General features: G+C 38.3%; 1 protein-coding gene across 4 annotated transcripts; it reads left to right on the top strand.

Moving 5' to 3' along the window:
* The first annotated feature begins 6,313 nt into the window (after positions 1-6,313).
* dtx3l1 (deltex E3 ubiquitin ligase 3L1) lies at positions 6,314-11,193 on the top strand. Of its 4 annotated transcripts, none has more exons than XM_044176750.1 (6): positions 6,314-6,447; positions 7,539-7,621; positions 7,729-7,880; positions 9,719-9,930; positions 10,520-10,579; positions 10,840-11,193. In XM_044176750.1, the coding sequence occupies exons 2-6, from the start codon at positions 7,540-7,542 to the stop codon at positions 10,907-10,909; spliced, it is 576 nt and encodes a 191-aa protein (XP_044032685.1). In that variant the 5' UTR covers positions 6,314-6,447; position 7,539; the 3' UTR covers positions 10,910-11,193. The 4 variants fall into 4 exon arrangements, with proteins under 4 accessions (XP_044032685.1, XP_044032684.1, XP_044032687.1 ...); XM_044176749.1 differs by having other exon boundaries at positions 6,318-6,474; XM_044176751.1 differs by lacking the exon at positions 6,314-6,447 and adding an exon at positions 6,516-7,116.
* The last annotated feature ends 568 nt before the right edge of the window (positions 11,194-11,761 follow it).

Genomic DNA, 11,761 nt, shown 5'->3' with positions numbered 1-11,761 from the left:
CAATTAAAACATTTGCATCTTCATAGAAAACTGACCCATTAAGATAGTTGTGGAACCTCTGCAGCTGAATTACCTAAAACAATATAAAGCACAGGGGAGGTGGTGGTTTGGACAATACTTGGTCAGAATGACAGATCCACAATGATATCAGAGAGAAGTATCCACCAGGGGGCGCCCCGGTAGCTCACCTGGTAAACCACGTATCCAGACAGAGTCCTTACCGCAGCAGCCCGGGTTTAAGTCCGGCCCGGGCCATTTGCTGCATGTCATCCCCCCTCTCTCCCTGCCTTTCCTGACTCTCTCTACTGTAACTATCAAATAAAGCAGAAAAAGCCCCAAAAATAATTAAAAAAAGATATAACTAGAGAATGTTAGACATAAGACATATGACTTTTATGAATGAGGGAAGTTTGACAGCGTGGGAAAGCAGAAATTACAGAGATGCAATAACAAATGACAATAAGGAGAGCAGGAAAGTGAAGAAGAGGAGGAAATCATGAGCAGAAGAATAAAAAAAATCTCCATTAATTGCCAAAAGCAGTTAATAGGAAACAACTCAGATCAAACATGTCTTGATTTAAATCATAATCTTCTGGCTTGAAAAAAATTAAGCTATACTCAGCCAATTAAAGTATTGCAAAAACTGTTTTGGTTTGGGTACCAACACTTTGTCACATGTAAAAAAAGGAACACTTTCAAAAGTCAATAAAACTGCGTAGGGATTACCAATATGCAAAACATTTTTTTCAAATGACGTCAATCGTACAATAGAGCTCCTGTAGGTGTGATCATATGGTAGATCTTAAAGCTGTTGATGCTGAACAGAATGTTTCAAACTGAAACACAGACATCATTTGATTTCTGTTTCCATGCCAGCTCTCGCTCTTTTTTCTTTCTCTCAGTCTACTACTAATATTAGAATCAGAAATCAGAATCAGAAATACTTTATTGATTACTCTTTTGTTACAGCAGCTCACTATCATGTCAGTGCACACAGGAATAGAAGTACTAAGCAAAAAAATATAATACACTATAAAACAGGTCAGAAAAGTACCAATTAAGTACCAAGTGGGTATAAGAATAAAATAAAATAAAATTAGCATTGTACTCCATATGCTAGCGTCTGTGTATATGCCTGTGTGCATTTACTGTATGTTGCATGCATGTGTGTTGAGATCATGTTTGTCATTCCAAGTTTACAGCATGGGTTGGCTGCAGTTAAAACAGAGTGTATTTAGACAATGGTTAAAAAAGTCTGTATGATGGTAAGAAGATGCCTGAGGGCTGCAGCACAATTCATTTAGGATTGCTTAAATTAAATAGGTTACTGTGCATCGTTTGTGTGTGCATTTTTGAGACAGAGAGAGAGAGACCGATTGAAGTCCTTAACTTTAAAAAAATGTTTTTATTTATATAGCGCCAATTCATAACTGAAGTTATCTTATTGCACTTTTCCTATATAGCAGGTCTAGAACGTACTCTTTATAATATTAACTTCCAAGAACATCACAGAAAATGAAACTTAGTTGAGACTGACGGGGGCAAAATGGAGCTGTTGAGAAATGTGCTGTTGAGAACCTCCTGACAGCATTTTGTTCAAAACACACCAAGATATCACACAGATAAAGACAACAGGATTGAGATGGAAAAGGAAATATACCGGGAAGTACAGATAAGACATCTAGAAAATTCACTGGCCGTCTCCTCTGAGTCTGATTGATCCACATGTTGAGCTGAACAAACCCCAAGAGAAAAGCCTTTCTTTAATCCAGCCCAGCTAACGTGGCTTTTCCAGTATACTGTCTTTTCAGCACATTGCAGCAACTGCAAAACTTTTTAAGACAAGTTTCCTAAGAGCAAAATTTCCACACACAGCATGTCAATTCCATTCAGTTAAATTTTATGTATATAGCGCCAATTCATAACAGAAGAAGAGCAGGTCTAGACCGTACTGTTATTTTTTTATTTTTATTTATTTTTATTAGGAGTGCAAAACATACAACATAGGATGAACACAAAACAACAACAAAACACAAAAACAACAATAAAACAGCAATGATAGTAACAGCAATGAAAAAATAAACAGAATTGACAAACGGGTAATAGTAGAAGTATTTAAATAGTAATAGCATGTATAATAATAATAATGATAATAATATTTTGTGATGACAGCAACAGAAATATCAGTAATAATAACAGTAATAATAATAACGATAGAAATACTAAAGATCGTGTTGATAATAAGTTGTGTTGAAGCAATAGTAATATCAATAATAATAATAACATTTATAATAATAACAATTATAACAGTAGTGATACTAATACTAAAGATGGTGATGATAATATTTTGTGTTGACGGCAATAGTAATATCAATAATAATAATAATAATAATAATAATAATAATAATAATAATAATAATAATAAGTTAGTCAGGTAATATGGTATTATGAGATCTTTTAGATATGATGGTGCCTGACCATTAAGAGCTTTGTAGGTGAGGCGAAGGATTTAAAATTCTTTTCTAAATTTTCCAGGGAGCCAGTGCAGAGAAGCTAATATTGGAGAGATATGATCTCTGTCAGTACACGTGCCGCAGCATTCTGGATCAACTGGAGAGTCTTAAGGGACTTATTCGGGCAGCCGGATAATAAGGAATTGCAGTAGTCCAGCCTAGAAGTAGCAAATGCATGCAGTAATTTTTCGGCATCATTTTGAGACCAGATGTGCCTGATTTTTGCAATATTACGTAGGTGAAAAAAGGCAGTCCTTGAAGTTTGTTTCATGTGGGAGTTAAAGGATGAATCCTGATCAAAGATAACTCTGAGGTTCCTTACGGTGCTGCTGAAAGCCAGGGCAATGCCATCTAGAATAACTATATCTTAACTATAATTTGTCTCGGAGGTGTTTGGGGCCAAGTACAATAACTTCAGCTTTGTCAGAGTTAAACATCAGAAAATTGCAGGTCATCCAGGTTTTTGTGTCCTTATGGCATGCTTGAAGTTTAGCTAACTGGATAGTTTTATCTGGCTTGATCGATAGATATAATTGGTTATCATCCGCATAACAATGAAAGTTTATGGAGCGTTTCCTAATAATGTTGCCTAGAGGAAGCATATATAAGGTGAAGAGAATCGGTCCAAGCATAAAACCTTGTTTAACTGACTAACTTTGGCGTGCACGGAGGACTCACCATTAACATGTACAAACTGAGATCGATCTGATAGATAAGATTTAAACCAGCTTAGTGTGGTTCCTGTAATGCAAAGTACATGTTCCAGTCTCTGTAATAGGATGTGATGGTCAATGGTGTCGAACGCAGCAATAAGATCTAACAAGACAAGTACAGAGACAAGTCCATTTCCTGATGCTATTAAAAGGTAATTTGTCATTTTCACCAGTGCTGTCTCTGTGCTATGATGCACTCTAGATCCTGACTGAAAATCCTCAAATAAACTATTGTTATTTAGAAAGTCACACAACTGATTTGCGACTGCTTTCTCAAGGATCTTAGACAGAAAGGGAAGGTTAGATATAGGTCTATAGTTGGCTAAAACCCCTGGATCAAGAGTGGGCTTTTTAAGAAGAAGTTTAATTACAGCTACTTTAAAGGATTGTGGTACATAGCCTGTTAATAAAGACAGATTGATCATATCCAGTAACAAAGTACTAACTAAGGGTAAAACATTTTTTTAAGCAGCCTAGTTAGAATGGGGTCTAAGAGACAGGCTGATGGCTTAGATGAATTAATCGTCTAAGTTAGTTGAAGAAGGTTGATAGGAGCAGTCAAAATATATATCAGGTTTTACAGTTGTTTCTAAGGTTCCTGTGTTTGAAGATAAGTCGTTACCGGTTGAAGGCAGGAGGTGATGAATTTTTTCTCTAATAGTTAAAATTTTATTATTAAAGAAACTCATGAAGTCGTTACTACTGAGGGCTATAGGAATACATGGTTCAATAGAGCTCTCTGTCAGTCTGGCTACAGTGCTCAAAAGAAACCTGGGGTTGTTTATATTTTCCTCTATTAATGATGTGTAGTAAGCTGCTCTGGCATTACGGAGGGCTTTCCTAAATGATTTAAGAATATCTTGCCAGACTAAACGGGATTCTTCCAGGTTGTTGGAACGCCATTTACTTTCAAGTTTTTGTGATGTTTGCTTTAATTTGGGGTGGGTTTGGGGATTATACCATGGAGCTAATCTTTTTTGTTTTATTATCTTTTTTTTTTAGAGGAGCAATAGAATTGAGTGTCATTCGCAGTGAGCCTGCAGCACTATCAACTAGATGGTCAGTTTGGGAGGGGCTGCATTGGGAGGGGATTTGCATAGGAGATCTCTGTTATATTGAGACATAGCGAAGTAAATGCAGATGCGATCACTTCCTTGAATCTAGCCACAGCAATATCAGATAGACATCTAGAGTAGGAATTTTTGCCTAATGGCATGTAGTCCAGTAATAGCAGTTCAAAAGTTATTAAATAATGGTCCGATAAAGAAGGATTCCGTGCAAAGACTATTAAATGTTAAATTCCAATGCCGTATACTAGAACAAGGTCGAGGGTGTGGTTAAAGCAGTGAGTGGCTTCATGTACACTCTGACAAAAGCCAATTGAATCTAATAACGAGATAAACGCAGTACTAATCATTTTCAACGTCCACATGAATATTGAAACCACCTACAATAATTACTTTATCTGTTTTAAGGACTAAACTTGATAAACCTCTGAGAATTCAGAGAAAAATTCAGAACACTATAACAAATAGAACTGGCTCTGAAAGTGCAGAGAAGTGTGTAAGACTGCAACTCTGCCTCCTGGTCTCAACTCTGAGTTGTCATGGTTTAGGTCCACTAATAAAATCAGTCAGATTTCTGGATATGAGAGCTGCTCCATCCAAAGTGGGATGAATGCCGTCTCTCCTAATCAGACCGGGTCTTCCCCAGAAAGTCTGCCAATTATCTACAAAGCCCACATCGTTTGCTGGACACCACGGACAGCCAGCGGCAGAATTACGACATGCGGCTAAACATGTCATCACTGGTCAGGTTTGGCAGGGGCCCAGAGAAAACTACGCACTCCGACATTGTCTTTCCATATGTACACACCGACTCAACATTAATTTTAGTGTCATCCGATTGGCGTAATCAGGAATCGTTACCGCCAACGTGAATAACAATCTTAATGTATTTCGGTTTATCCTTTAGCCAGCAGTTTTAAATAGGATTCAATGTCGCCCGCTCTGGCCCCAGGAATACATCTGACTATGATCGCTGGTATCGCTAACTTCACATTTCTCAAAATGGAGCTGCCAATAATCATAGATGGTTTCTCAGCAGGCGTATTGCTGACTGGGGAGAACTTGTTAGAAACTTGAACGGGTTGGTGGTGAACCATGGAATTCTGCTTAGGGCTATACTTCCTTCGGACAGTCACCCATATTCCTGTAGCATTAATCATGGAAGTGCAACCGAGTAAGTCATTAAACTAATGTCATTTTGGATGTTTTTTTAAGCAGTTATTGTGTGTAGTAATAGAACTAAAAGATATGTCACTGGCATAAACAGTAAGCAGAATTTTTTTTTTCAGCCAAATGGTTACAGTATACATGATCTGTTGTGAATGTGTGGAGACTGGCCTCGGCTAGACTCCCGGCCACTGTGGTGAACAGAGAAGAGAAATGGTGGGGAAAATCCTTCGCAGGTTGAACACGTGATTTAAGACATCAACCGCATTCTGGACCAGCTGCAGAGGTCTGGTGGCAGGGGCTCCAGCAAGAAGGGATTTGCAGTCCAGGGGGGAGATGACAAGCACCTGAAGGAGCACCTGGTCCGCAGGGGCAAGTCCTCCCAATAATCTATCATAGAACCTGAACCATTCTGCTGAAGCCATTCATATTTTAATGTTTCAGTCACTGAAATGTAACAACAGTTAAAATACGGTAGAAGTTGTTCTTCCTTGGATCTTATGTAGCAGATATGTATTTCAGTCCATCTCTGCCTGTCAATGAGCTCTTTTGTGTATGTGTATGTGTGTGTGCTAAAAAATATTTATCTTGTTTTTATTTTCTTGCTCACTCACAACTCCTGCATAGATACTTACATACTACTCTCTCTCTCTCAAAAACCTCTCTCTCTCTCTCTCTCTCACTCACTCACTCACTCACTCACTCACTCACTCACTCACTCACTCACACACACACACACACACACACACACACACACACACACACACACACACACACACACACACACACATTCCAGTCCCTGTCAAAGCTGCTCCACCAGTCAAACAGATCACTCAGCAGTACACCACAACCCAGCAACTTGACACGCCCATCTCTCTTCCTCTTTCTGTCTCTGTCTCTTTCTCATGTCATCATGAGCTGAATAAACATCTGAACTCCAGGACTGCACAGAAGAGAGACAGAAGACAAGTAGAAAACTTCACTAAGGTGCGGAGAAGAAGAGCATTTCAGCAGGTACTGATGACAGTAACAACAGCACACTGTTGATCAGCTTTACTGTAATGATTAGAATTTGAACAAGTTCTTTGCCTGTGTCGTGTCAGCTAAACCTGCGTATGTTGTGTAGTAGTCACAGCAGTGTCAGGAGGTTCTCAACAGCACAGCGCCATTGTGCCCCAGTCAGTCTCAGTTAAGTTTTGTTTTCTATGATGCTCTTAGAAGTTAAGGACTTCAACTGAGAGCAGAGTAACCTATTTAATTTAAGCAATCCTAAATGAGTTGTGCTGCAGCCTTCAGGCATCTTCTAACCATCATACAGATGTTTTTAACCTGCTGCAAAAACTAAAGGGTTTCATTCCAAATGACGACAGACCTGTTCTTTTAGAATGGGACAAGCAGAATGTTTGGCAGCAAAATCTAAAAAATATGTATGTATATTTCAGAAATGATACTGAAATCATATGTAGCCACTGTATTGTCACGCCTGGAATACCATTTATGGCAGCTTACAACATACTGACAGAGGAGCTCCCTGTGTTAGCATGCTGACAAACTTGATTTTTGCCCTCACCCACAATGAGTTTGCTCCACTATTACCGGAATAAATCCAAGCAACAGAGTGAAAACATTCACTTCAGGTGTTTCAGCAGGCTGAGGGTAGGTCTGAATTCTTTATGTTAGACTATTTAACTTATATTTACTTTACATTACTTGATATTGTGTAATTACTGTAAATTACAAGGGGTGCAACATGTAAGCAACAAAATAAGCAAACCATAATTTTTTATGTACAGATACAGATACAGTTTGATCTAACACATGTGGACCCCTCTTCTGGATACTTTAATGTACTTCTGGTCTGGGGCTGTATGTCATAGTTGTAGTCATAGCTTAATGATAAAATGATATCTTAGTCAATTCTCTTTCTTGCAAGGTCCTAGGCCAGAAAGAACTTGCCTGGGTCCAGACCTTTGAATCCACCCACTCCATGAGTTGACTGCTTCTCGTGGATATCCTCAGCAATTAATCAATGCTGTTGATTTGTTTCCCTCTCTGTGTGTTTGTCTACTGCTTCCCAGTATGGGCTCTGGCCAGAGCAGCGACAAGTTCCACTGTAACCGCTATCTGAACGGGCAGGGTCCTCCATCACTAGTACAACAAGGTCCTTCATACACATACACATCTAATTCTCTGTCTGTGAAGCTTTCCATAATCATTTTCTACTAATTTCTGGATAATTTGACTAAAACTGGCCTACTGTCTATGCAGCTAATGAAGGGGTGAATGGGATGCACAGAGCACTGAATGGCTGCCAGCCAGAGGGCCAGATGACCTGGGTGATCCTCCACAGAGACCTGCCAGGATTCCCTGATGACAACACCCTTCAGATGAACTACGTATTCCCCGATGGAATGCAGACAGTAAGCTTGGCTAAAACCACACTGTACATCTATTTAAAGTCAGAGTTATAGTGGATCCACTTTCAATGAACTACTATCTATCTAATGATTGTTTGACTTCCGGTTTGTGTACATATGCAGATTCCCTGGAATTCTGTGGAAATCACTGATCAGATGAGGATTATTTCATAGTACAAAGTTTGGCATGGGAAACAAAGGTTTATGTGCATAACATCTTTTTTGGATGACAGAAAAATTGGACTGGTGTGAAAACTAGTTTATTCTCTAACTAGGCAGCTAGGCTAAAACCTCTCTTTGTTGTGCCTCTTTGGGACACTCTTTTTGTGTGTGTGTTTTTTGTCTGTTCATTTGTTTGGTGTATATTGTTTAAATGTACATACAACATAACAAATGTATATTCAAAAGCATACTTTTCAACATAACAACATATTTTTTTCCCTTACAATCAACACATAGAATCAGTAACTGGCTTGATTTATGGTATTTTGGTATCGTAATTGCATCACATCATTCTGAATGTACTGCACCAAGACCAGAACAAAACGAAATCACACACAACATGCATACTTGAAAGAGGTGAAAACCACTTCAACAGAAAGAGAAACAGTAAGTTAGAGTATAATTTCATTAGAATGAAAGAAACTAAAAGAGCTCAGGGTAGAGCACGGGTTTCTATGGGGACACTGGCAGCATTCTTCCCACAAAAGAAGCTGATGATCTGGTTAGTCTGGTTTGCAAAGCTACAGGAGGATGGAAAACACTGAAGCAGCACAGATTTCATGCTGTGTGTTTCCTGTGGGAGAAGATTTGTTTGGGATATCTGCAAGTGTTGAAACCACTTATAACTTTTTTTTTTGCATTTATGCATATATTAATTTCATAACAAAACACAAGATCACACAACAATGTGCATTATTGCTGTTGATAGTGACTTGAAGAGTATTTCCCTCATTTTATTGATTTTTATTTCTAGCACTCCCCTTATCAGTGACTATTTGTAATGTTGGAGATCTGGGAATGAAATGGACCCACTTTGCACATTGATTTCATGTCAGATTTACATTACTGTAGTAAATAACAGGTTAGGAAGCTCTGATATACATGTTTTATGACAGAAGAATGTCACAGGCAAGTTGAATGTTAATTAAAAGACTTCTGCTTATGACTGTATTATGAAGGGACAATAACATAACTTTGACAAAAAATAACAGTGAAGCATTCATCACAATGAATATCATCATCTCTGCAAGTTGTTATTTATAGTGTTCTAAAATAATCTCAAGTGGCTTCCCGGAGGCTTGAGTAAAAAATGTTGTGCTTTTGACAAAGGTTGACAGAAATGTAAACGACAATGTAGGCTAACAACTTCAAAACCACCCTCACTGGTCTCTTAAGTTTATTGCAACCAAAACCATACTAAAATTATGTTCCTATACAGGGATTTGCATTTGCATTTTAATCACTGCCAGGCATTACATTTTTATCGACATAATGAGGTGATCCCTACAATAATTGCTCCTGAAAACGTAAGCATGATTAAGGATTTTATGGTTCTGTTTAGGCAACTCAAATCACTTAGCTATAGTTATAGAAGCATGGTGGTTTACACCAGTGTGGTTAAGCTTAAGCTACTAAAACACATGGGTTAGTGAAACAAAGCATTAGACTGGACATAAATGATGTGCTTTGCATGCCCAACCATCCATCCTGACCTCATTCCTGTAACTGTAGTAGAACTACATCACACCTCTGTAGTAGAGCAAAACATAATCATTGTATGTAAATAGAATTCGTAGGAGACAGTGTTGTTTACTGGGCCACTGAAACTTTTCCTGCAGGAGAAACACCCTCACCCTGGCCAGCCTTATAAAGGGCTTCGGCTCTGTGCTTACCTGCCTGACAACCGTGAGGGCAGGAGGGTTCTGAAGCTGCTGGACAAGGCCTTCAACCAGCAGCTCCTGTTTTCTGTTGCCACCAATAAAGATGGAAAGGACATGGTCACAACAGCTTCCATCCCCCTAAAAACACAACCAGACGGGGGGAGCAAAGTGTGAGTAAATATTACAACCACAGTCTTCCTCTGTTGGCCACTGGGAACTACCCAACATTGTATAAATAAAATTTGATATAAATTCTACAATTTGATATAAGAGCACTTTGTTGCATCTACAGTGGTGTGCAAAAGTGTTTGCCCACTTTCTGATTTCTTTTTTTTTGCATGTTTGTCACACTTAAATGTTTCAGATCATCAAACAAATTTAAATATTAGTCAAAGATAACACAAGTAAACACAAAATGCAGTTTTTAAATGAAGGTTGTTATTATTAAGGGAAAACAAAATCCAAACCTACATGGCCCTGTGTGAAATAGTGATTGCCCCCTAAACTCAATAACTGCTTGGGCCACCCTTAGCAGCAACAACTGCAATCAAGCGTTTGCGATAACTTGCAATGGGTCTTTTACAGTGCTGTGGAGGAATTTTGGCCCACTCATCTTTGCAGAATTGTTGTAAATTAAGGCACATTGGAGGGTTTTCGAGCATGAACTGCCTTTTTAAGGTCATGCCACAGCATCTCAATATGGTTCAGGTCAGGACTTTGACTAGGCCACTCCAAAGTCTTCATTTTGTTCTTCTTCAGCCATTCAGAGACCCCACAACAACATCCAAAGAACTGCAGGTCTCACTTGCCTCAGTTAAGGTCAGTGTTCATGACTCCACCATAAGAACGTTATCGCAAACGCTATCTTGTACTATCTATCTTGTACATGTTAATAATATTTAATTTAAATAATGTTTAATTTTGCTGCTAATTTCCCCAATAATATTTAGTAAAAATTAGTGGGATGGGGGCATGAATATTGTTTCTGTTTTCAAAGGGCGGCATGACAGAAAAAGTCTGAAAACCATTGTGCTAAATGTAACAAAGTCGTTGTCTCTGTGTAATTTGTGTTCTTTCAGTGATAGCTACCCAGACTCTGACTACCTGAAGATTGTGAGAAAGCTACTGAAGGATAAAGGCATTGAATAACAGATGACACACACTGCTGGCCAGATGAAGGCAAAGACTTAAAACTACAGTAATCTCTGAATGGCCAGAGAACCTGTGCCATAAATAACTAGGAAACGTATCTTGTAAAATATTATCTGATTCTTATTGTTGTTAATGTCTAATGTTTAATCTTGAAATATATTTATTATAACATGTATTAACTCCAACTTTTGGTGGTGTCTTATGTGCAATAACAACTCCTTGTGTAAAGCAATTATTGTATCATTACAAAAATTACTTATTAAACTAGAATATGGAGTCATTATTGTCGTTGTATTGTATGAACAGAAAGATTAGTTTATACAATCCATTTGTTGTATAATACACCACAGACACCAAGTTTAAAGTCATGGATAGAGTGAAAGTATCATGTCCTATTAAATGATTCTTTAAAGGCCCATTGTGGAGGATTTAGTGGCCTCTAGTGGTGAAATTGCAGTTTGCAGCCATTGAAATAGTCCTGGCATCACCCTCCCCTTCCAAGTGCAGGAGAAACTGCGGTGGCCACGAAACTCGCGAAAAACGCGAACAGACCTCCCTAGAGCCAGTGATTGGTTTGTCCGTTCTGGGCTACTGTAGAAACATGGCGGTGCAACATGGCAACCTCTGTGGAAGGGAATCTGCTCCCTATGTAGCTAAAAATGGCTTATTCTAATGTAACGAAATCACAATGATTCTTATTTTCAGGTGATTATACACTAATGAAAACATACTTATAAATATTATATTCCATTTCTGCCAATAGCTCCTCCTAAATGTTACACACTGGACCTTTAAGTCATAGCAATCTCGTAATGTTTATTTTCAGATTTTTGTTTAATAGAACAAAAT

The sequence above is a fragment of the Siniperca chuatsi genome, linkage group LG19 (assembly GCF_020085105.1).
Source record: "Siniperca chuatsi isolate FFG_IHB_CAS linkage group LG19, ASM2008510v1, whole genome shotgun sequence".
NCBI lineage: Eukaryota > Metazoa > Chordata > Actinopteri > Centrarchiformes > Sinipercidae > Siniperca > Siniperca chuatsi.
Note: the sequence above shows the minus strand (reverse complement) of the source record. Positions and strands in the feature narration are given on the sequence as shown.